Raw genomic sequence first — 27,240 nt, 5'->3', positions numbered from 1 at the left:
GCTTGTGCAAAGAGAATATGTAATATGAATCAAGTAGGCAAGGTGGAGGATTGTTGAATATGCCTACTGATTCAACTCTAAAAGGAGATATTAATAACTCAGCTCAAGCTAAATAATCAGCCGTCCATTCATTTAGAAGTTTGAGCTGGTGGATTATAAGGGATATTAGCATAGTTTGTTGAGAGAGTTATTTTACTTGTTTTTAGCTAAGATCCTCAAATTGAGTTTTTGTAGTTCATCATCAAGGTTTTGATTCTCAATAAAAGCCTCTTGCATTTTCTTCCTGAATTTCTTCTTCAATCCGTTGTGATACTTGATCAATCGCCAACAGTTGAGTTTTGCATCGTATCATAAATTGTCTACAATGCAAAATAAACAATTCGTCTATATATATAATACCAATTAAATAGTTTATGACAACAATGTAAAACTCAACAATATAAATGCAATATTCTTATACCTCCCATGCAATATGCCTATAACTGTCATACAATCTGCCGAAATCTATCTACAGCTTCTACAAATGTACAATATTATACTTTATGTGGCAGCACAAGGTTAAAGTACATTGTGACTTTAAAATTAGTACACTCTTTGTTCCACTCTAAGTGACACATTTTCTTTTTTGGGATATACTTTAAATGACACATTTCCAAATATAGAAACATCACTCTATCTACTTTTTCCGACTCTCTTACTTTATTCTCTCTAGTTACTCACATAATAAGACTACATAAATCTCATGCTAAATTAGAAATGTTTCAGTTATAGCAGAACACATGGAGTAATTTTTTAAGCGCATCGCCATATATACAACCGAAAGTGATGTTACACACTAGTTTGTTTTATAGTTTTTTTTTAAATAAACTTCTATAAGGAGGAAATTACAAATAAACTGCTATAGAACAGAGGAAAATACAACTGAAGTCAAGAGAACTCGAAATCGGCACCTCATACAATAATGCCTAAGCTCCTTGCCGCTAGGACAAAGGCTCTGGATGATGTTACACACTAGTTATACATAAACTTACTCAGAAAATACAGTCCACGTCTCCTGACGTACAGTAGAAAGTAAATCCATTAAACATAAGTATTTCACGCGAGTTAACCTTTAGGCTATTCAAAACTCAGATGTTGGTGAAAACAGAGAAATTACCCATAAATTTAGTGAAAATTGAGATACAACAACACTATTTCTGCACAATATTCTAACCAAAATGCTTTTATTTATATCTAATGCTATCACTACTTTAAACCTATCTTCTGTAACAAAAAGTTCCACCATGAAATTGGGCGAACCTGCACGGAGAAAATGCAACATTTAGCTTAGTAGCTCTTTACGAACCAAAATGATTCGTCGAATTCAAGTAACTTCACACATTACTTTCTTGGATACCAAAGTAAGAATGCTTTAACTTCATTTATAAAATTATAACAGAATCATAAATTATAACCAATATCGCACAGAAAGTTACCTGTCGTTTCCTCGACAGTCAAATAATGTTATCTGCTTCTTCAAAAGGACGGTCGACTTTTAAGAAGATGCTTGTAGTATATATCCTCCTCATATAATTGTCTGAAAAGTCAAACAAGGCATGTTGGTACATGTTTCCATTCAATTCATATAATTCCACAGGGATAAAGATAGAGAGCTGCCTCTTGATGAACACTTTCTCACTGGGGATTCCAAGTTATTGTTATTCTCAAGTCATTTGAAACAATACAAGAATGCAATAAGTTGTTCAAATATATATGGCTGCGGCTAATAACTAGTCTCAGGCCTAATAAACTTAACAGGGACTATACAACAAACAAATGCCACCAGTTACAGAATCATGGTTCGGAAAACACAAATTAAAATAAGAATGCTGATACAGATCAAGCTAATGATCTCCATTATCTCTTGAGATTATTTTCATTATTATGGAGATTGTTGAAGATTACAATTGATAGAGATCAAGCTAATGATCTCCATTATCTCTTAGAGATTATTTTCATTATTGTGGAGATTGTTGAAAGGTTACTTTAAATGTTGAGGATTTGTTTATTTGTTTATCTATAGGTTGATCCTTATAAATAGCTCCTCTTTAGAAGAGCTAGATATCTCGGCAAATAAAGTGTATTAGGACGGTATCAACCGTAGGCCTCTTCTGAGGATTATCTTGGCCTCTTTGGAGGATTGTTCTTCTTTTATATTGAATTTCAGTTCTTGTTTTACTTCCGCCTTTAACTCCATATCAATTTGGTGCGGTGAACGTGGATCGCATCATGGTGAACACTCAGAGCACTGAAGAACGTCTTGACAGATTGGAGAAGGCGGTCGCGAACATCAAAGTGCAAATGAGCACATTCGAAGCCCGGATCTCTAACTGTATCAATGATGCCTTGGCACCATTCTTGCAGGATCTGCAGTCTCGTGGCTTCATTCGGGAGCGCAGGCAGATGGCATTCACTTTAGATGATCAACCTTTATCTCACACCAACAATACCAAGTCCCACAACTTCAACACTGAGCCAACGCCGCCCCTACTTCCTCTTGCACCTAATCCTCCCCCAACCAGCCCCCTTGTACAGGAGATACAACCAGTCCAGCAACCAGTGACTCTCCCATGTTTGGATGCACCATCCATCCCTGCAAATCAGCATCTCCATAAGTTGCCCATCACCCAACCTAATGTAGCACTTTCACCATCCATTTCACAATCAAAACTGCTTGCACTCTCTCTCCGCCCCTCACTGTACATCCAGTTGGGGCTGGCCATCTCTCTTCGCTCATGTTTTCCTCTCCCAATTCCACATGTGAATTCATTGAAGCTAGTTGTTGGTGTACATTTGTGATGCATATGACTACCAAACATCTTGAGTATGAATGGCTACTTGCAAGCCCAACAACAAGGATACCCAAGCAATGCATTAATGTTGTTGGTCATTTTCTCTTGTTCGGCAATGTGGATTCTTTTCGAAAGCACGAGTACGAGCCTCCACCGATCAAAGCAATGTGTTTATGTTTCAACTCCAGCCTTGTGGGCAAGGCTGTTTTGACAGCGAGGCAATTGATAGAGATCAAGCTAATGATCTCCATTATCTCTTGAGATTATTTTCATTATTATGGAGATTGTTGAAGATTACAATTGATAGAGATCAAGCTAATGATCTCCATTATCTCTTCAGATTATTTTCATTATTGTGGAGATTGTTGAAAGGTTACTTTAAATGTTGAGGATTTGTTTCTTTGTTTATCTATAGGTTGATCCTTATAAATAGCTCCTCTTTAGAAGAGCTAGATATCTCGGTAAATAAAGTGTAGGATTATCTTGGCCTCTTTGGAGGATTGTTCTTTTATATTGAATTCCAGTTCTTGTTTTACTTCCGCCTTTAACTCCATATCAAATGCAAGTGTAGATCAATTGGTAAGACGTTTCACTTCTAACCAATAGGTTAGGTTCAAGTCACCTACGGGGGTAGATGGGGAACCATTATTGATCCTTTAAAATTAGAAAAAATAAATCTTGGTGGACAGAGGCTAATCCCATGGTAAACTGAAATGCCGGTAAAATTTACAAAATAAATAAATAAATACACAAAAGAGAAGAATCCAAATGATAACACTTACGCCAGATCTGCCAATGTCTCAGATTTATTTATAGCCTTGCCCTCAGGACGTTCAAGAGAGGAATGGTGCACAATCATTTCTTTCAATGTGTATTTAGTGGTCTTGACATCATTATCCCAAAAAATGCTCTGAGAAAACAGATTGTAATACTCACAGTAAGTGAAACACATGGATTGGTCGATTAACAATAAGAAACAAGTCCAAAATGTTGGGCCAAGAAATGATTAAGATGATGTTGGAAACTACGATAAGCCTAAAATCTAAGCGTGATATAATCATACTCCCTCTGTCCCTTGTTACTTGAAGCACTTCTTTTTCGGTATGAAATTTAAGAAAGTTATGTTTAGTAGATTAGATGGAGATATAATAAAATAGAAGAGAGAATAAAGTAGGAGAGACAATAAAGTAAGTGAGATTTGATTTATTTATTGTTTTTGCAATAAAGGGAAATGAATCAACTAACTTGAGATATCCCAAAATGGAATACGACTCAAGTAACTTGGGACGGAGGGAGTATTATATATGAAAAAATCATTGTATAGCTACCTTCCTAACGAACTCTCTTTTAACGTCTTCCCAAGGTAATTTTCCTTTAGGAGAAAAAACTGAGGCATTCCAAAGTGCACCTCTAGCAACCATCACAGATGAAGCACCTATCGTGGAAACATATCATATAGGAAACTTGACAACAACTCAAACAAAATGTACTGTGACGTTACTAACAAAAAGAAAGATCAACACCAAGCACATCCATATCAAAAAGTCCAAGGTCTCATAGGACTAATAAAATCGAAACATTTTGCTAAGGTATAAAAAGAAACTTGAACACAAGTGGATGAATGATCGGGGCACACACGCAAAAAAAATCAAACCAACCAACAGGCTAAGAGAAAATCTTCAGTTATTCATCACACTGCTATGAGCCTTTTCCAAGTGTAATAAAGTAGAAACATCAGAAACTGGTATATTTTACATGTTGCAGGCACTCAAGTACGGTGGGGGGGAGGTTATAGAATTATAAGTCCAGAAAACTAGATGGAATCACTGAAATTATCTCCCAATATACCTGTTGCCAATTTAATGCGTTCAAAATCTTCATACTCAAATACATCACCATTTGCTATAACTGGAATAGAAACAGCAGCTACAACATCCGCAATTTCATTCCACTTAGCTGGATCTCTTGGCCTATCGGAAACTTTCCTGCCCGTTTGTTTGATAAATTCTCGTCAGATAAGTATCTTTATGGTTTCAATTGAATGGAAAAACAAGCAAGGAACGCAGAAAATGCAGAAAATTTTGACCTAAGATACATAATTAAATTTCGCATCAGAACAAGTTAGGAAGAATGGGCCATTTAAAACAATACAGCGTGTAACACGCAGATGATAAAACTGAGATACCAAACGCAATATACAATGTCAAAAATACAAATGAAGGCAAGGAGAATCAAGTTAAAACACTGTTCAGAACTTTTTGCAATCTTTTAGATGCATTAAATTGTTGAAAATACCTTCCATGGACAGCTAAAGCAGAAACTCCAGTTTTCTCAATTCTTCGTGCTAGTTCTACTGTATCTTGGGGAGATTTCAACAGACGAATCTTGCATGTTATTGGTGTATCAAGATTTCTTTTCAATGTTGTTAAAATCTAGATTCCGAAAGGAAAAAAGAAAACATAAGGCTATAAAGTAACATAGTTAAACCCCAATGGAAGGGAAATTAAAGAAAAAGAGTATAGGAATGTTCACATCATGAATGAGATCTGGTTTGCTCAAGAGTGCAGCGCCCATTCCACCACTAACAGAGAAGGCCTTGGGGCAACCCATATTTATGTCCACAGCAGCAACATCCGTGCACCTAAAAGAGACAATCACTTATATCTAGATAATAGAATACAATCAAAAGGTCCTTGCATGGAACAAGAATAGGTGACACCACAACATTCATATAAGCCAGTGTAATTTGATAAATCATCAACAAGACAAAATGGAGCCATTAAGGTTACCATGAAATGAAAGAATTCATTTTTTATTGGAATTTTACACTAATACTCCCCCCGTCCACGAAAAATAGTCTTATTTTTCCATTTTGGGATGTCCACAAAAAATAGTCTCATTTCTAAAAATAGAAAGTTTCTCTCATACTCTCTCTGTCCCATTAAATTTCCTTTTTGGATTGTCACATTAAAAATGAAACGTTTCCTAAAATGGAAACAACTCTATATCTACTTTTTCATCTCTCTTACTTACTCTCTTCATTAACCCACAAAACAACACTACATAAAATCCCTTGCCGATTCCCAAATGTTTCATATTTAATGGGACGGAGGGAGTACTTTATCCACCTTTTCTCCTTTCTTCCTTACTTTACTTACTTTTCTTCATATCTCATTTACTTTACCTACTTTTTCTCCTTCTCTCCGTTCCCAAATGAGACTATTTTTTTTGTGGATGGAGAGAGCATACGCATATTGTCTTAGTATAATAGACTTGTAGCTCCCAAAATGATTTCTCTATATGCTTCAAGAAAGTTTACACTTAATTAAATCTTAGTTCTATTTCTTTGTGAGACTACAATGGCAAATGCAACGCACTTGAGAAGAAGCAAATCTCATTCAAATTACTGGCAAACATAGAAGATGTATTAATACGATAAACGAATAAAACCAAAGATAAAAAAAAAGTACTCACACAGTTTGGGCAGCGCGAAGAGCTCTCACAGGATCTGAAGTTCCAATCTGGAACACCACTCGATTTTTTTCTTCAGGACATGTTCTGAAAACTACACTCTCTGTTCCTCTCTCGACCAAATCAACAGTCCCAAGCACATCTAATTAGACGCAGTAATCACGTTAGTTGCTGACCAGCACGATAAAAGCGGCGTTTCAATTTATTAGGGCACTAAACCATTAACTCGGCGCTCGCATTTGAGGATTTTGTGGTCAATTATCTCCTCCCCATATGTGATGTGAGCACCATATTCAGCAGCCAGCATCCTGAATGGCATCGTGCCCTAGTTTCAATAGAAATCTCAAGTATGAAACAAAGACGAGTATAGCAACAGCAATAGCAATAGCAATAGCAATAGAAGAACTCACAACTCGGACCATCGGCGCAAGCACAAGCTTGTTCCAATAGTCGATCTCCATTCCGGTTGTGACAAATCCCCACGAGAATTGTTGGCTAATTGCTAGAGAGAGACCAGAATTGACTCGAAAACAGACGAACGGCAATGGATGAGGCAATTCGACGAAATATAGTTCGGGCCTATCTCAACCTTTGGCCCATTGGGCCTTCCTCGTACCTTTTTGTTTGAAAGATAATTCTGTCATAAATTACTAATTAGATATTGAATAAAATGTTAATTAAGAATATTAATGTGAATTAAAAACAAATTAGTTATAATTAATTTAAAAAAATATCTTAAAACTTTAAAAGCATATAACTATCTCAATTTAAAAAAAAATTCACCCAATATATTTCAAATTAAAAATAATTGTATAAGAATTCCAACGAGATCCTACATGCATATATTTCGATGTCAAAATTTGATAATATTTTCGTGAATTTTCATATAATTCGTGAAGCAGTTTACATCAATACAACTTGCAATATGTCAATATAATACATGAATAATGTCAACATGAAACTGTATTGACTTTTTCATATATTCATATTAACATACTCCCTTCGTCCAACATTAGAAGTCCCGTTGACTTTTTAGCACTCTTCTCTATATTATTCTTCCTCTTACTTTACCATTTCTCCACTTTAACTACTTACTTATTTTTATAAAACGAGTGCAGAAAAGTCAACGGGACTCCTAATGTGTGACGGAGAGAGTATTTAATACACTATATTGACAAAATGTTCCTAAACCCTAAGTTTGATGGTTATTTTTATTTTTTTAATATTAAAAAATAAAAAATAAAATTATACATGGTAATTTATAAACCGTTAAATGTCTAAATTCCTATAATTTAAATTAATTATAGTCGGCAATTAAAGGTGAATTTTCATAATATATCAATCTTTCTATTAGTGCTACACACTAATTGATACTCGACTTATTATATTGTAAAGTTTTGAAATCTATTTTATTCGTGTGACTAGACTATTTTCACTTAGCATGGGCCATGGATCTATAGTTTCGCCTTTCAAATTTACCTTCTTACTAATGGGCTTACGTTAACTAATTTTGCTTTACTTCAAGAAACAAAACAACTATTTTGCCAAATTACTTCTGCAAACTTATACTTAAAATTCATAGTACTCCCTCCGTCCCTCATTAAATGTCTACTTTTGATTTGACACATATTTTTTAGAGTATTAAAGAAAATGAGTTGACAAAGTTAGTGAAATATAGTCTACTTTTGATTCTGACACATTTTATACGCCATCCGTCCCATAAAAATATGTGCACTTTCCATTTTCATCCGTCCCACAAAAATATGTGCATTCCATTTTTAGAAAGTTATATCAATTTAATAATGTAGGTCTCACTATCCACTAACACTACTTCAACTACCATTCTCCTCATCTTTCTTACTTTATCATACCATTCTCCTCATATCTCTTACTTTACCAATTTTATCTTAATTTCCCGTGCAATATCCATTGCTTATATTTTTATGAGACGGAGGAAGTATATTTTTAATAATGAAATATGAGTGAAACGAGGCAGTGAAATGTGAAGCCTATTTGCTATATATTAATTAAAAATGAAAGTGGTGACACTCTACTAGGGTAAAAAAAATGGCAAAAGTAAAAATTTAATGAGAGACAGAAAGTATTTGATTTGACGACACTATATTTCTTTTGTGTAAATATTGATGCATTTCTTGGACTTGGAATATTAAGAAATAAATATTTAGTATGCTAAGCAAAGTTAAAATAAAATATAAAAGAAAATAGTGCAGTAATCAAGGATACATCAAAAAAAAATAAAAAAATTAAAGAGAACATAAGAAATGAAAGAATAAATTAAAAGGAATTAAGTGTTAAATTTTAAGAAAAAAAATAGATGACTCAATTATGATCGATTCATTAAAAAATGAATTCGATACAACGGGAACAAAATGAATATTATACGTTGTTATTTACGGTGATTGGGCGTTATTCAGCCTATAAAGAATTCTTATATCATAAAAAATCAATCAACAAATGAAAAAAAAGGGAAATTGATTTGGCACCACAAAATCCAATCAAAATGTAATAGGTTGAAGTTGAAGGCCATTCTAGCCATTATGCTTAGTAAATGAAATTATAGACAGGTAGATAAAATAAATATGAAAATAGAAGAATTTATGATTTTCTCCCCCTTTATTAGAGTAGTAGTACTCCCTCGGTTGTTTGTCAATTTTTATTTTCGTCATGTCTCACAAAGTTTGTCAAAATTTATTTTTATCATTTTTTTGTTGTGGACTTCACATTCCACTATCTTATTCTCACTCATGTTTTATTATAAAACTAATATATATATATATATATATATATATAAATAAAAACTCACATTCTACTAACTCTAACAATTCACTTTTCATTATATTTTTTTAAAATTCGTATCAGGTCAAAATGTGACAAACTTTGTAAGACAGAGTATTTTTATATTATTTAAAATTATGTAATAATGTAAACATAATTGTTGCAGAGATTATGCAATATTGTAATATAGTAATTTAAATAATATTGTCTGGCCCATATCCAACTATCATGCCTACAACAAAGAAAATAAATGTCTAGTCATAGCATACATGAGATTGTCAATTGCCAAAGTATTTTTACTCTTTATCTGCATGTGCCTTAGAACACACTCTTGAGATAAAATAATTGCATGACAATAAGGTGAGAATCATTGCTTGGAATTTTCCATGCTAAAGCATTTAAGCACTATGTCAATGTATGATTCTTGTGATAAACATAACATCAATTTCTTACGATCATGGATAACCCTAATATAGAGAACGTGTTTAGCTTCACTCATATCCTTAATCTCAAACTGAATAGATAACTTTGCCCTAACGGCTAAGGATGTCATCCACGCATTATACCAAAAATACCATGTTGTTTCCATCACACATCTCGTACACAAAACTTTCGCTATAACAATGTTCAAATCATTCGAGCTGCTCTGAGCAAAGATTTCATGATGTAAATAATTGTTTGAGACAATAATCAAATATTTTAGGGAACATGTGTTCTTAACCTTTGACTTTGAATCTTTCAAGTTGCTCCATCTAGACAGTCTCCTCAATGCTTTCATTTAGCGAAGTTGTCTTGACATCCATCTAGCAAACTTCTCAATTCATATAGGATGCTACTTACAATAGGATATAGATAGCCTTTAACATTGCTAATGGCATTAAGGACTCGTCATAATCGATGCATTCTCTCTGGTTATAATCCTTCACTACTTGTCTTGTCTTGTAGACTACTACGCAGCCTTCAGGTGTTCTATTTTGTTTTTGTCAACCCATTTGCTCCCTGTGACTTTGCATTGTTCAGTAGAACTTCAAGGTCATATACCTCATTGTCTAGCATGGATTGCAATTCTAATAACAACATCTATGTCTAAGAGTGATAATCACTATCGCGTATTGCGTCAATGAAATTCCTTAGTCCTGGTTCGTCTAGTCAGAAACTGAGTCAAAAGAATTTCCTAAGTCATTAAACCTTTCTGGGTTCTCTCACAAACTTTCCACTACAATGTGATTATATGCTTTATGGCACCAATATTAATGGGGTCACTTTTTCTTGTGGTATAACTTCTTAGGCTATTGATAGTGTAATTTATCTCAATTCCACGAGAGCTATTATACTTGTTGGTTTATGATTCATTATATAGGTTTTTTCCAAGAATATTGCATTGGTGATTACAAATACTTTATAACTTAAATTTGGTATGTGACTAATATTGATTGACGGACGAAAATGGAAAGTTGGGTTTATTTGATGTGGATGAAGGGATTATATAAGTTGGGTTTATTTTATGTGGATGAAGGGATTATATTTTTTTAATAGATCATGAAGATGGTAATTTAGAGACAACGTTTAATAGGCAAAACGTGATGTTTATCAGAAAATATAATTGTTCTCTTATTTCCGTGTGTATTGGATTTTAGTAGTGGTGTGAAACGTGTTAGGAATTCTTGTATTCATCTAATGAGCGCAACCGAAATTGCAGACAAGAATAACAGATCTAGATTCATAATCATATTGCAAGTTGAGCACGTAATACACAACAAAACTAAATCTTACTTGTTGTGTTGTTTTCTTCTACGATTGAATCCTGCAAGTTGAATCCACTACTATCGAGGTCCACGTGCAATCCAATCCGATGCAGGAACTATCCCGGTACAATTGCTCCATAGAAGAATGCTAGGAATTCTCTCTACAAAGCTTTACGTATTTTCTCTCTAATGTTACTCTATTTCTCCCCTCCCACAATGGAGAATAAATAACCATTATATAGATGGTGAGTCACTAGGGTTCCATGATTGTTTGGCTTATGGACTATTATAATTGTAGCCCAACTATAATTATTTAATCCATATTAATCCAATCTAGCCCATATCCTTTCAATCTCCCACTTGGACTGGCATTAGATATAATACGCAGTTCCAACTTTGTACCCTTGAGCGGATCAAAATACACATATAGTGTGACCCTTTAGGCCCTCATTATCGACGACGATCTAATCGAAGTCTGCACAAAACTCCTAGACTGCGTTGGCAGCGTAGCTCGATATATGAAGGACGTTTAGGTGAATTCGGTAAACAAGCCTTTACACAAAGTTTATAGTAATATCCTTTCATTCCCGAACCACCCGATTGAGCCTAAGATTTGTCATGTGTCATCCAAATAGCTCAATCAATTTATCTCATCTTTATTAAATGACCCATTCTGTCACGACCGCCCTTCTAGGATATAATAAATGCGGCGATCGTGACCTAACAGGACTTAAATGCAACAAGGAAAAAACTAGGGTTTTATAAAAGGGGGGTTTGAACAAGGTAATTAATGAACAAAAATCAAAGAGAGAAGGCCAGGGTGACGCTTTGACAGACATACCAAAGAGAAAACAATTATCATCATTGATATTCAAGATAATAAGGGTTCAGCGTACTCCAAAACATAACATGTCTTTAGACTCTAAACGGAACTCAAAATAGTGTCAAGATCAAACAATAAGTAAAACAGGTTTCAGCGGAAGCATCCAAGAGAAGAGTGAAGTTATGTATGAAGACACAACGACACTCACAGATCAAAGATAAACAATTCATTCTTCAATTAACTTGCTCAACACCACCATACTCTCGTCGCCGCTCAACCTGTACATAGGGAAAACATATGCATGGCCGAGTACTATAAAATACTCAGTGGACTCATGCCGAAAACAGTTTATCAAAATATTATATATCATGCCTTTTTCAAGTATCCATCGGGGTTTTTATTTTCAGAAAGGCCCGAGGTACCAAAATATTTTATCGTTCAAAAGTCGACTGATCAGTCATTTTTCCATAGAGGTTTACCATATCTGCCAATACATGACTTGGAATGTGGCCACAAACCAAGTCACTAGACCGGCCAGCCCTTACGCTAGCACACGATCTACCATAGGTGTACACTAGTCCAAGTAGGGTTTGCGCCCCTACGAGGACCCGAATTCGATTTAAATAATAATGGCATAAAGCCATATCAGATAGGCACGTTAAAATCAAACAAGGCATGATAAACACAGTTTCATTCCCATCGATAAAACATTTAGGATATCGTCTTTATTTAAAAGAAAGTCCACCTCGCTTGTTTAGATAACACAATACACAACTCATAGCAACCCTCGTTCCTTGTGCTCACGTACGCAGGACAACCCTTGTCAACACCACAATACAATCAGCCTTTCATCACAAAAATTATCATGCATCCCGTAACGTTCTTTCCATCGTCTATTTAATTTACCCATCCCAAACGTTCATCAACACAAGGAAACATACCATAGCTTACATCAACGAACAACACATCACTTCTCATAGAATGGGTTCCTTAACACATATGCATCATGTATATCATTCAAAACTTAACAACATAGATTATTTTTGTATGATAGAAATCTGGCAGAATAGCGCAGTCATTTTGTAAAAATCATTAAACATTCATCCGACCTCCGTTGGGGCTGAAATTTTACCACAATACAGTAGACACATCAAATATCATCCCGTTAAAATTTCACATCATAATTACATCTTTAGGTCGGTCAAATCAAAAACGATACTTACTGGACGAGAATATAAATTCTGGCAGAACTGCGCAGTCGACTTCAAAAATTCATTAAATATTCATCTTTCGTCCAAAAAGGCTGAAATTTACACACAACACAGAAGACACCTTGAAGTTTACTCATTTAAAATTTCGCACTAAAAGAAGATTGTTTGGTTAGTCAAACACACGTCGGAATCTATTATCCGAACACCACAGTTGTCATACTTCTAAATTTCGAATTAGGGTTTATCAAATATTCATCCAAACACATATATTCATTCTTCCAACACATAATCATGCTTCAAGAAGATCTCACCATCATGTTCTCATATATTCACATAGCATTCACCATAAATCATCCATAGGTTCATTCATAAACAACCATAAACGCATATACATATTTTTTTCTCATGCAACCATCAATCCCACCCGATTAAATCTTAGATCTACGATATCTACACTCATTATATGCATGAAGGAATCAAAATCAAGGTTTCAATGGATAGGATGAGGAAAATAAATTCAATTATTCCTTTCTTGATCGAAACGATCGGTAGAAACAAAGTAAAATCTTGATTCTTCAACAATTCTTGGCAAGGAATGAAGAGGTCTTGAGTGAAATAGAAAACAAGTTGAAGAAGAGTGGAAGAGAGAAAGTGGCGTGTGGGAGTGAGACGTGTAGTGACTAGGGTTAGGTTTTTTCTCCCATGTATTTATAGAGTATGAGAATTAAATTCCAAAATAATTAAATAAAGATTTTGAGAAGATTTGTTGGGGAGAAGTTGACGTGATTTTTGGGGAGGAATAAGGGGGATTTTCGAAATTATAGGCTATTTAATTAGCCTGTGATTTAATTTGGTATTTCACGGAGTAGAATAGAATAATACGGAGCAGAATAAAAATAATAAATCCTCCCAATAAATAGTGAGTAGGCGATTTTTATATATTCTTGCACAAGGAATTAAATTCAAATCCTAATTTAAATAGGATATGGCAAGATCTCCTTAGATATAGTAAGATTTGCTAGGATGTTTATATTTATTCATGGAAGGGAATAAATAAGGGATCAAAATATATAATGAATAATTTCCTCCTCCCATAAATAGGAGAATTTCGAAATCTCCATGGTGTAAGGCATAGGTGTCGTTTTTCTCGTGGAGAGAATAAGGAATAATCAGACTTTGGATTTAATTTGGATAAATATCCCAAACAATTAATTAAATCCAAGGAAAAATAGGATTTCTTCTCCAATAATAACAGGGGTCGAAAATGCCAAATGAATACTGATGCTCCTATTTAATCTCACTCATCCCTTAAGAAAATAATTCACCACAATATATTTCACCCCGGATCGATTATTCAAACAGTCACGTCATAATTCAACAAGGTTGACTACTCCACATTCTCATCACGTCTTCAACGATATTGACCATTCAACGGCCACGTCATTTCTCCAACAATGTTGACTATTCAAACCAAAACTCAACTCCAAAGCACAATTAGGTCATATAGAAATCAAGCAATTAATTCACTCGTCAATTAATCCACATACTTCACGGCATTAAAACATTTAATGCAAAAAATTTTAGGGTTCGAAAATTAGGGTTTAAAAAGTGGGGCGTTACACATTCGATCATATTCAATTACTTTAATTGAATATATCTTTGCATTGGCCAATGACTTAATGGTCAAGTAATATAGAGAATTTGAGTGTTCTCTCAAAATTCTAATCGAGGAATGAATCTCAATCTTGGCTCAACTACCATTTCCATTTATCTTATGATATACCCAACACAAGTCTGTGTCTCAATCCTCCTTTGGGAGGCAAATCGTTGGACAAGATCAAAGCACACCACTCAACAAACAAAATATGTAATGACCTCAGATTCAAGGACTATTACATACTTCATGTACTAATAAACTGTTGACACTTAACAAAACAGTTTAATAGTAGGGTATACCAATACTCTCCAAAGTATACCATATGTCCATCACGAGTATCTAATATCTCATAGTTGTGAGAACAACTACATTCTCAAAGAATGTGATGCAAACCCCATGTCAACCTATAACATATCATCAATATCTCATTCTTGATGATCATTGGTTAGGGCTATTTTAGAATTATACTATATCATTAATGTCTCACACCATTAACGACAGTCATAATTCAAGGGAACAAATATTTAGAATAAATACAAACATTTCAAATAATTATTCCAATAAGTGCACAAAACTCATAGGAAATGAAATTTTCATATAATGTGATCAAGTAATATTGTCTCAACACAAAATGTTTCTAAGACATATAAAACTGTAACTCCCACTGATTCAAAGCCATCTACCAACATGCTTAACACCTAAGCTCTCAAAGTGCTTGTTGTGTTTTGCTATACATAACGGTTTGGTGAAAGGATCAGCCAAATTATCATTAGTGGGTACTCTTTCTAATTATATGTCGCCTCTTTCAATTATTTCTCTGATCAGATGATATCTTCTGGGAACATGTTTGTTCCTGTTCGTAGCTCTGGGTTCTTTTACTTGCGCAACAGCACCAGTGTTGTCACAATACAAAGGTATTGCACTATTGGCACTCGGAATGACACCCAGTTCTTTAATGAACTCTAACAAAGCAACAACTTCTTTGGCAGCTTCAGATGCAGCAATATACTCGGCTTCGGTGGTGGAATCGGCAGTTGTACCTTGTTTGGAACTATTCCAACTCACTGCTCCACCATTGAGGACAAAAATATATCCAGACTGAGACTTATAGTCGTCATGGTCTGTTTGGAAACTAACATCAGTGTACCCAGTAACTGATAACTCTGGTTGTCCACCATAGACTAAGAAATATTCTTTAGTCCTTCTAAGGTACTTAAGAATAGTGTTAATAGTTTTCCAATGTTCCTCACCGGGATTTTGCTGAAATCTTCCTGTCATGCTAAGCGTATATGCCACATCTGGCCTAGTAGAAATCATGGCATAGATAATAGATCATATAGCCGAAGCATAAGGGATCCTTTTCATGTTGTCTCTTTCTTTGTCATTAGAAGGACAATACTTCTTTGAGAATACAATGCCATGTCCCATAGGAAGAAAACCTTTCTTAGAATTCTCCATTGAGAAGTGCCTTAGCAACTTGTCTATGTAAGTGGATCTCGATAGATCTTAATTCCAAGGATATAGGAACCATCACCTAGATCCTTCATCATAAAATAACTAGACAACCACTCTTTCACGGATTGCATCATGGAACGATCGCTTCCCATAATCAAAATGTCATCAACATATATGATGAGGAAGACAACGTTTCCATTCTCGCGTTTACTATAAACACATGGGTCCTCTTTGCTTCTGACAAAACCAAACGATTTGATTGTTCTGTCAAAACAAATATTCCAACTCCTCGAAGCTTGCTTAAGTCCATAGATGAACTTCTTTAGCTTGCATACTGCATTCGGCCTTTCTTTCAATACAAAACCTTCAGGTTGTGTCATATAGACATCACCTTCTAATTCTCCATTGAGAAATGCGGTTTTGACATCCATTTGTCAAATGTCAAAATTGTAGTATGCAGCAATTGCAAGTAATATCCTAATGGACTTGATCTTAGCAACTGGCGAAAAGGTTTCATCATAGTCAATGCCTTCGCGCTGACTATAACCCTTTGCCACTAACCTAGCCTTGTAGGTTTGTACTTTGCCATCTGCACCTCTCTTCTTTTTGAAGATCCATTTGCAACCTATGGGGTAAACCTCATCTGGCAAGTCAACTAGTTCCCAGACTAATTTGAAGTACATCGAGTCCATTTCAGTTATCAAGGCTTCAAGCCACTTCTCTCGATCGGTGTCTAACACCGCCTCGGTATAGGTCTTAGGCTCATCATCATCTAAATCAACTTCATCATCTTGGTTCTCAACCATTAGATTTAGTCTCTCAGGTGCACGACGAATTCTTCTAGGCCTATTGAGTTGGTTTTGCTCTGGTTCAGGCTGTTCATTTTGTATGTGAGAAGCTTCAGGAATATCACTATGATCTTCTTGAGGTAGAGGTGATGCAACTATTGTATCATCTTGTCTTTGATGCATCTCATTGTCTTGAGGTGGTCCTTCGAGAGTCTCTCTAAGGTCCTCTCTAAGAGTAATTTCCCCTCCCAATAGATCATCAAAAACTCCCACTGAGTTATTGTCCTATCCAGTGGATAATACCTCATCCTCATTGTTAACTTGTGCTTCTTGAATTTCTTCAAGATCTACAGTATTTTTACCTTGTTCCTTGCAGACATAACTGTCTTCAAGGAACGTCACATTCCTTGATGTTATCACCTTGTGATTTTCAGGACAGTAGAAATCGTACCCTTTAGTTTCTTTAGGATATCCCACAAAATAACATTTCTCACTTTTAGTTTCCAATTTATCAGTCATCATTTTCTTAACAAAAGCTGGACAACCCCAGGTCCGGATATGGTTAAGACTTGCTTTCTTGCCACACCATAACTCATATGGTGTTTTCTCGACTGATTTAGAAGGAACCCTATTTAGAATGTAAATAGCTATTAGTAAGGCATGACCCCATACGAAAAAAGGGAGACTGGCGAAGCTCATCATGGATCGAACCATATCTAATAATGTTCGATTTCTCCTTTCAGATACTCCATTCATTTGAGGTATACCAGGAGGTGTCCAGTCCGACTGAATTCCATGTGACTTCAAGTAATCAAGAAATTCTCGGCTCAAGTATTCCCCTCCTCGATCTGATCAAAGAGTCTTGATACTTTTCCCAAGTTGTTTCTCAACTTCACACTTAAACTCTTTAAATTTCTCGAAGGCCTCAGATTTATGTTTCATAAGATACACATATCCATACCTTGATAAATCATCAGTAAAAGTTATGAAGTACGAATAACCACCTCTTGCTTGAGTTGGAAACGGTCAACACACATCTGTGTGAATCAACTCTAGCAAATCCTTAGCAAGCACCCCTTTCCCAGAAAATGGTTTACTTGTCATTTTTCCTTTGAGACAGAATTCACAAGCTCCATAGGATTCTAAATCAAATGAAGTGAGATAGTATAACTTTCTCAATCTTGCTATTCTTTTCTCATTAATATGACCAAGTCTGCAATGCCAAAGATAAGTTGCATTATTCGTATTACTTAGCTTAGGTCTTTTGTTTTGCACATTGAGAATATTTTGTTTGTATCCAAGCATATATAATCCATTTTCAAGAGTGACATTTCCATAAAACAATCCATTAAAAGAAAATGAGCATCTGCTGTTTGCAAAATGGAAGGAAAAACCTTCAATGTCTAACATCGGAATGGAAATAATATTCTTTGAAATAATTGGAACAAAATAACAATTATGTAAATCTAGTCTATGTCCTGAGGGAAGATCTAATCTATAAGTTCCTACGCGTTCGGTAGCAACTCTTGCTCCATTTCCAACACGCAAATCAACTTCCCCAGGTCTCACTTTCCTGCAGTTACTTAGACCCTGCACATTATTACAAATGTGTGAGCCACAAGCTGTATCTAATACCCAAGATTGTGAATTATTCATAGACATATTTATCTCAATGACAAATATACTTGAGCTCCCACTTTCTGCACCTTGTGCCTTAAATTTTGGGCAGTCTCTCTTCCAGTGTCCCTTCTCATGAAAGAAAAAGACACTCATCATTTGATAATTTTGACTTCTTATTGGCCCCTCCACTCTTAGGCTTTAGAACAACATCCTTAGATGCTTTCTTCTTCTATTGCGGCTTATTCTTCCATTTCGAAGACTTCGCAGAAGAGCTCACCATGAGCACAGATTTTACCTTAGCAGTGGAAGACTCATAAGTCTTAAGCTTATTGCGCAGCTCTGGCAGACCAACCTTCGTGTTGTTCATGTTGAAATTCACAATGAAATTCTCAAAACTACTAGGAAGAGACTGCAAAATTTGATTTGTTGAGACATTTGTGGGGATCACCGTTCCAATCGATGCTAACCTCTCAATCAAACCAATCATGTTCAGCACATGCTCAGAAACCTTGCTTCCATCATGAAGCTCGCACTTGAAGAGATCGCGAAGTATCTCATACTCCATAGTTTGAGCTTGTGAAGCATACAAACTCTTCAAGTGCGTAAGCATTTCATATGGAAGCATGTGTTCATGTTGTCTTTGCAGTTCCAAACTCATAGATGACAACATGACACACTGAGCATTAGAAGCATTATCAATGTGTTTATGATGAGCTTCAACTTAAACGTAGCAAACTTAAGAGATTCCTTATCGGGGATCACACCGATTGGTTTGTCCAGGACATACTCAACCTTGTCATGCCTTAGCACCAAGCGCAAACAACAGAGCCAATCCGTGAAATTTGACCCAGTCAACTTGTTTGTTTCCATCAAACATTTGTAAGCCAAGTTTGACATTTTATCTGAACAGAAAATAAAATGAAAGCAAATCAGAAAAGCATATAAAGATCACATTTGTACCACTAATCAAACAAAAGGTTTATTGTATTGATTAGTTCCCACTAATTTCAACATATATTATGTCCCCCAAACATAAAATACGAATTAATATCTAATATAAATTTTAGTGGTCCAAGTTCCAAGTCTATATTATTGCAGCCTCTGCGAGGGCTGATGACTACAATAATATCACCAGGTAGGCCTCCAAGCCAATTGTAACAATAATTTTACAATTCTTGGTTTATTAATCTAATTAATATGCGTCCATAAATCATTTGGTTGCGAGGGCTACTCAAAATAATTTAAGCAAGTCAACCCCATCACACGATGCCAACTATGCATCTATGAATGAGCCTTAACCTTGTGGATTTAGAATAAACGCGAGGGCGCAAAACTCGTGGTCAAAAAGGCTAGGAACATCAAACAATTGTGATGGACGACGCGTTTGTTTCAAAACAAGACTTATATTTTGTGGGGAAAAGTGTGATACTAGTTTTGTGAATATAATATCCAATATTAAATTTCAAACATTACTGGGCGCCGCCTACCCAGACATAGTATAACACATACTACAAATATTGGGCGCCGCCTACCCAAACATAGTATAACACGGACTACACATACTGGGCGCCGCCTACCCAGACAAAATATAACACGGTCTCTAACTACTATAGTTAAATTAATAAGCATAAAAATCAAATAGCATGCTTATCACATATAAAACCAAATAATGCTCAACAAATAGAATTATTAATCCAATTAATATTTCATTACAAATTAAACGTGGACTAACAATTCATATTAATTCTAAATTAATATATTAAATATTCAATATTAATTCCAAATAATAATATACCACACTTTGTTAATATAATAACAGATTTATTCTCGAATTATTAGAAAAACATATGCTATTATTATTTCAATAAATTATGAATCTAATCATCATATTGAGATTTATCACTATTATTACTTCCAAAATAATGACAGTGATCAGTATGGACCAATACATCCAATAACACAACAATTGCTAACACACGTCCCAATTATTGAAACAATTTGTGTGAATACTAATTTATTGATCATATCAATAAATGTGATGTAATTGGGATCAGATTATATCGTAACCCAACCATAACTCTTCACCATTAATTCCCCAAAATTATTACGTACCTCCGCTTCTGTTCCTCAACAATTTTCGAAAGCATTAACCTTTTCGTAAAATTTTAGAATCAGATTCCAAAGTATACCCAATTACATATAATTTTAATTTCCAAAATTATTCCACGAACTAATTAGAGGACAAAATCAATTATGAATCAAGCCTCGGGCTCTGATACCATTGTTAGGAATTCTTGTATTCATCTAATGAGCGCACAAAAATTGCAGACAAGAATAACAAATCTAGATTTATAATCATATTGCAAGTTGAGCACGTAATACACAACAAAACTAAATCTTACTTGTTGTGTTGTTTTCTTCTACGATTGAATCCTACAAGTTGAATCCACTACTATCGAGGTCCACGTGCAATCCAATCCGATGCATGAACTATCCCGGTACAATTGCTCCGTAGAAGAATGCTAGGAATTTTCTCTACAAAACTTTACGTATTTTCTCTCTAATGTTACTCTATTTCTCCTCTCCCACAATGGAGAATAAATAACCATTATATAGATGGTGAGTCACTAGGGTTCCATGATTGTTGGGCTTATGGACTATTATAATTGTAGCCCAACTATAATTATTTAATCCATATTAATTTAATCTAGCCCATATCCTTTCAATACGTGCATATCTATATGAAGATCCCCATATCTTTATTAATTAGTTAATTAGTAATTTGTCATATATTTTCCATATATGTTTAGGATATTTTCTTGTTCCTTAAGTTAGGGTATTTAGCATTATAAATAGGTGTCATTGTTATTCCTTTCATGGAATGAATGAATGAATATATGAAATATTCTTTGGATTGAAAAATTGGTTCAAATATTTCTGATGACACTAACAAGCAGTCCAAGAAATCTAAGGAGTTCTTTTCCACCATGGACGTGCTTAAGATACTTCATCAGCTTTGTGCACGATTTAAGCAAATGCACAGTTTTGATTCAGGAGGGGATACCTCGCCAAAACTTTTGTTCGCCACATTCTTCGTTTTGTTGTGGTTCCCACCTTGAGGACAAGATGAATTTTAACCACGGGGGGAGTTGATACGTGCATATCTATATGAAGATCCCCATATCTTTATTAATTAGTTAATTAGTGATTTGTCATATCTTTTCCATATATGTTTACGATATTTTCTTGTTCCTTAAGTTAGGGTATTTAGCATTATAAATAGGTGTCATTGTTATTCTTTTCATGGAATGAATGAATGAATATATGAATTTACGTCTCTTTCTATTTTATTTTACACACTTTGTTTAAGCTTGAGTTGTCGACAGGATTCCGCCTCCCGGGACTTCTCTTTTATCTCTTTTATCGTCTCCGACATCTTGATAAGGGAATTTCCCTTATCATGGTGCTCTCTTATAGAAGAAGAATACAAATATGAAACGAAAAAATCATTCTATATGTCTAACAATAATAGACTTATTTCGTTAATTATATGGATTCTTCTAAGGTTTGACACTCTCATTCAAGTTGCGCAACGACATCTGCGATGCTCAACTTGTCCAGAATTTCTTGAAACACCTTAGGTTTCATGGCCATTGTTAGAATATCAATAAGATGTTATCCATACTTCACGAATGTAAATATGGTGATCCCTCCAAAATTTTCTTTAATGAAATGACAATCTACTTCTATGTGTTTATTGATGTCATGTTGTACATGATTTTCTGATATGTTGATCGATGTCTTGTTATCAGATAATAACCGACTTTTTTGCTTAGGAGGAAAACCTATCTTAGTTAACAACCTCTGTCGCCACAAGATTTCTATTAGGCCACTCTTGATTCCATGAAACTCGGCTTCAGTACTTGATAGTGCTACAACTTTCTACTTCTTACTTCTCCAAGTAACTAGATTGTCTTACACAAAGGTGAAGTATCCAGATGTTGATTTCCTGACAATGAGATTGTTTGCCCAATCCGCATCATTGTACCTAACAATCTCCAAATCTCCATTGTTCTATAGGAGTACGCCATATCCTATTGTAACACCCCTTACCCGATTAATTCAATAATCGATTAAGTGAGGTCACATTTTGATACAAATCTTGAATTAATGGAAAATCCCTTTTTATAAATAGATACCTTATTTCCCTTTACTTAACAAACGGGAAAACTGCTATATAACATCTGAAAAAAAGACCATAAAACCTATTGCCAAAAGCATATATAAATCTATACAATCTGGATAACAAGGTTAAAAAAATGTCTGAACTACATTACACTACATGCCACACATCTAACATATCCAATAGAATTGTATTCCTAATACAAAATGCTGGCTAGTGACCCGACTTGAGCAGTTGTACAACAAAAGAGCAATGTATGATCCTATAATCTGCAGGAGGGAAAAGAAGGAGTGAGCTTCAAAAAGACCAGTAATGTGCACAACATTAGAGTTTAATTTTCGAAGTAAACATTATACAACCAATATGTTTACAAAATTATTAACCATAAAATTTTCCCTCCAAAATAGACATCCTTACCTCCCTACGCATATGCTTACTTTCAAAAAATACACAACAATACATCTGACCTTTATATCACCCTCTCTTGATTTTTCTAGGACTTACCGAAGTCATAATCATACATTACTTCGTTAAAATATCCAGAGATATACAGTTATACAGGTCATCACTCATATAGTTTTAACACATATATACTTACCCGATCTATACATATTTATTCTTTATAAACACCAACAACCATTTAAGTTCCACATTCATATAGTCGCCATTGATCTCAATTAATTTACCATATAATCAGTAATCACATATCCCTTCATAAAATATATAGATTCATTTAAAAGCCAACTGATAGATAACAACACCAATTATTTAATTAAACCCAAAAAAATACATTACAATCTTATTCAAATATCAACACATATACAGATAATAGATCACTAATATTTTCACATATACGAACAAATATAACCCCTTAAGTGCTTAGCGACATACTAGGGTACGCGGACCAGATCAGAAACAGATCAGATTCAGAAACAGATTTTGTCCTCATGAGGACCCCGCATACACCACCCATTTAGGGTGCAGACAGATAACCAGATAATCAGATAATCAGAGATATCAGACAGATCTGATTTTATTTCAGACGATCCTTGCTTCGATTATCCAGAAGATGAGTGATCACAGATAATGCAGTGTTGCTGTCCCATGGCATGCCAATTGTACCCACAGAAACACACTCAAGCACGGGGCGTAAACACAGTCAAGTATACTTTATTTTACTTCCGACAATTTCCAACATAACACATCCATACAGACAGATCATACCTCTTTACAGATGGATCAATAATCATCACAGATAGATCAGACATCATCACACGTAATCATATTTGGATACATCTCATCAACAACTTCTTGTCACACCATATCATATCGAATACACAGATCGGATTCCAACTCTTCCAATACTATCACATAACCAAAATTCGCATATTTCACATCATAAGCAACATATACATATCATATTTTGTATCGGCGATTAATACGCAATATTTTATGTGCAATCACGTAAACTTAATTTAGGAATTAAGACCTAATGAAGAGTATACTACCTCAAAATGCTAAACACCTTTGACATATGAATCACTTTATCCATGCTCCTTGTCCTTGTTATGTCCTGTTACCTTTCAATATATATATTACCTTCATATAGAAAGTATAAATTCATATTGTCAGCCAATAAACCTATTTATACACTTAATCCATGCCATTAGTGTCTATCTACTAAACATTAATTTCTAACTTAATTTCATAATTGTTGTCCATTATTTATGCATACATCCTACAAGACATTATATTAGTCAACACTACTATTTCTCCATCTAGATCTCACATTAACAAACACATCTTCATACACTTGTTCAAAAGTGATAAGGTTAAAACATAAGCATTTCAACTATTGTCATGTCCGAAGATTTCTACAGAAAATGTACTGATTTTGAAAATCCAATCCGGACAACCACCAAGTCAAAATTCAACATAACTAGATGAAAAATATAAGCAATAAATGTGTATTTTACCCAAACCTGGCAGAACAGGGCAGTTCCCTTACAAAAACCATTATTAATTCATTTGAACTTGGTTGAAGTTGAATTTTGGTCACAAGATATATAAAAGTATGTTCAGTTAAAATTTGGTAAGAAAATGAGATCGTTTACTTGGTTAACTGAAGTCAGATAAACTCTGCCAGAACATGTCACAAAAGTTGTATCCTCTGTTTCTTTCACCACAACATAATTCTACTTGTATATTTCAAAATTCATACCATCTAAGATAATCCAACTATATAATCATCCCAATAATTTCATTAAAATTCCATGTTCAGCTCATTGTGAACATCTGTAATCAAAGTATGTAAAAATCATCAAGTTTTACATTTAACTATAGGCTGTCCCAAAATATCCTTTACCTAAAACACATTTTTCTCACAATCCAAACTTAGATTATGCAAGTAAAGTAAATTCTCAAACTAAATCAAATTAGCAAGGTAAGCTTCGAAAGCCCTATTGAAAAACTCTATGTTATCCCTACATTCAAACACCAAGCCCAACAATTTCATTCCATTCGCTCCTCAAAGTAGGCTTTGGAACCTAACAAGCCATCAAAACATTGGATTTACACCTAAATTGTATTTAAATTCAAATATGGGAAGAACTTGAATCTAAACCCTAGCTTTCAATTGAGGATGAAATTGGACAAAAAGAGGTGTAGGAAGATTACTTACACAAAGGGGAGACAAGTCCAGCTTACAGCTGCCGGAAAACAGCAACAGTGGTGGCGGAATCGGCCGGACAACCGCTGCACAGAGAGTGATGTAAGTGGCTGGGTGTGTAGGGAGATGGAGAAGTGACGAGACAGAGAGGGAGACAAGTAGGGGCTGCCACGTTGGATGGAAGGCGGTGGTCGACGGAGGCCCGTTTACACAACGGAAGCATGTGTGTGTAAAAGTGTGAGTTGCAGATGTAGAAAAAGAATGGGAGAGATAACTCCCATAAGAGCATTAGTAGTGGGGCGCCATAAAGCCCGCCCTATGCACCGTCAGGTCAGCATTTTATTCTCATACCCTTTCACCTGCACTGGGGCGCCTTATAAGCCGCCCTAAAGACCGCCCTATAGGTTTCACTATTGTTTTGTTAATTAATTTAAATGGTTTCAAATATGTCAATGCAAAATAATTAAAAAATACCGCGATTAATTAAAAATGGCAAATCCTACATTGATTAAAAAAAAGTTTTACACGAGTTAGAAATGAAAAAAAGTTGACTACACTACAAAAGTCCCAACTTGCGGCGCAGCTCATCGATCATCCCCTGGAGGTATTCGGCTTTGGCCGGGTCCTGACATTGCATGAGGGCGTTGTGCGTGTCCAACAACGTCCTCCGGTTGGAGTTGGAGACGGCTCCATGTCAGACAGACCGTACGAATTCGAACTGAATTCGGGATCGTACTGCGTGTTGGAGTCGAACGGCCGATATTAGTCAGGGTCTGTACCCGGCCAACGTGCACCACCCCAAACATCGGACTATTCGGACTTGGGTATTAACCGGAATCCATTTTATAGTGTAATTTGAGTGTGGCAAAGTGAATGGAAAGGTTACAAATGAAGGTAGGGTAGGGGGTATTTATATAAATAAATTTTTTGGAAAAAAAATAACAAAAACGCGTTGAATCGTCCGCGTCGCCCGTAGTGGATGGACAATGGCGCGGACGATGCCCTATCGTCCGCGTATGACTATCTATATGGCGCGGACGATGCATCAGGCATCGTCCGCGCATTCACAGTGGGCGGGCGATGGCGCGCCCGAGGCATCGAGCGGCCTATCGTCCGCCCCATTGCGGATACTCTAAGTTCCAGAAGAGAGATAGGGATAAAATCTCATTCCAATTTCAATTTATTTTTCTTATCTTTATTTCATTTTCCTTATTATTTTTCTTTTCTATCATTCTAAATTCAAATAATAAATACCACACAAGCAAAGTAATTCGCATTGTAAGAACTATGTACACGCTTAGAATTTAGTTATCTTACTAAACCAATCATAATAAGTTATACTAATTATACATATAAAGTAATTTATATCCGACTTCCAACACATTTGAACTAATTTAAATTTTTCAAAATTTTCGGGCTGTCACTCCTATAGTTCCCTATAGGTATCTCACGATCCTCAAGGCTGTCTCCATGTGGTCTTCTTGGGGCTGGTGTATGAACTGACTTACTATGCCTGCCACATAAGTGATGTCGGGTCTTATATGTGAAAGGTAGATTTGCTTCCCGACTAATCGTTGATACTTCTCTCCGTTGCTTCCACAATCCTTAGTCCATGGTTCATCATCATTGGAGTATCTGCGGGCTTACACTCCAACAGAGTTGTTTTTGTCAACAAGTCAAGGACATACTGATAAAGATCCACGTATTGTGAGATCCATTTCCCAAGGAAAAACCCAATTGAAGAAGTTTGATCTAATATTTTTTTGTGATTTAGATTTTCAATTTATCAGAATAAACAAAGACAAATAATAGATCCAACAAGAACTAATGAATCTAAGATGAAACAAGAAAGTTCAACAATGGATAATGTGGAAAAAGGAATGAAATGTAATTGATGGAATAAGCTAAGACACTTACACCATACTTACATGCATTCATGGCTACATCTTCAAGGTAACCATACTCCTCAAAGCATACCTCTACTTTATCCAT

The 27,240-nt window shown here is 35.2% G+C and overlaps 2 protein-coding genes across 3 annotated transcripts; both read right to left on the bottom strand.

Moving 5' to 3' along the window:
- Window positions 1–1,060: 1,060 nt before the first annotated feature.
- LOC121767450 (tRNA-dihydrouridine(20) synthase [NAD(P)+]-like) lies at window positions 1,061–6,832 on the bottom strand. 2 transcript variants are annotated; one of them, XM_042163717.1, is made up of 10 exons: window positions 6,713–6,832; window positions 6,522–6,610; window positions 6,306–6,444; window positions 5,364–5,472; window positions 5,127–5,263; window positions 4,680–4,816; window positions 4,160–4,266; window positions 3,614–3,741; window positions 1,476–1,576; window positions 1,061–1,299 (listed from the first exon to the last, which is right to left on the bottom strand). In XM_042163717.1, the coding sequence occupies exons 2-9, from the start codon at window positions 6,607–6,609 to the stop codon at window positions 1,516–1,518; spliced, it is 906 nt and encodes a 301-aa protein (XP_042019651.1). In that variant the 5' UTR covers window position 6,610; window positions 6,713–6,832; the 3' UTR covers window positions 1,061–1,299; window positions 1,476–1,515. The 2 variants fall into 2 exon arrangements, with proteins under 2 accessions (XP_042019651.1, XP_042019650.1); XM_042163716.1 differs by having other exon boundaries at window positions 6,522–6,627; window positions 6,713–6,830.
- Window positions 6,833–18,626: 11,794 nt separating this feature from the next.
- On the bottom strand, window positions 18,627–27,240 carry LOC121766949. Its single transcript, XM_042163176.1, has 3 exons — window positions 27,177–27,240; window positions 19,190–19,299; window positions 18,627–19,073 (listed from the first exon to the last, which is right to left on the bottom strand). Exons 1-3 carry the CDS (start codon window positions 27,238–27,240, stop codon window positions 18,627–18,629), a joined length of 621 nt encoding a protein of 206 aa, XP_042019110.1.

The sequence above is a fragment of the Salvia splendens genome, chromosome 15, assembly GCF_004379255.2.
Source record: "Salvia splendens isolate huo1 chromosome 15, SspV2, whole genome shotgun sequence".
Lineage (NCBI taxonomy): Eukaryota > Viridiplantae > Streptophyta > Magnoliopsida > Lamiales > Lamiaceae > Salvia > Salvia splendens.
Note: the sequence above shows the minus strand (reverse complement) of the source record. Positions and strands in the feature narration are given on the sequence as shown.

Coding starts and splice junctions, on each gene's coding strand:
- LOC121767450 (XM_042163716.1), bottom strand. CDS start 6,763: ATGGAGATCGACTATTGGAACAAGCTTGTGCTTGCGCCGATGGTCCGA. Junction 5,473..6,305: donor CTTCGCGCTGCCCAAACTGT/GTGAGTACTTTT, acceptor TGTCTCTTTTAG/GTGCACGGATGTTGCTGCTG. Junction 4,817..5,126: donor GCTTTAGCTGTCCATGGAAG/GTATTTTCAACA, acceptor ACAAACGGGCAG/GAAAGTTTCCGATAGGCCAA.
- LOC121766949 (XM_042163176.1), bottom strand. CDS start 27,240: ATGGATAAAGTAGAGGTATGCTTTGAGGAGTATGGTTACCTTGAAGAT. Junction 19,300..27,176: donor AGATGTAGCCATGAATGCAT/GTAAGTATGGTG, acceptor TTTTCTGTTCAG/ATAAAATGTCAAACTTGGCT. Junction 19,074..19,189: donor TGGTGCTAAGGCATGACAAG/GTTGAGTATGTC, acceptor TCTAATGCTCAG/TGTGTCATGTTGTCATCTAT.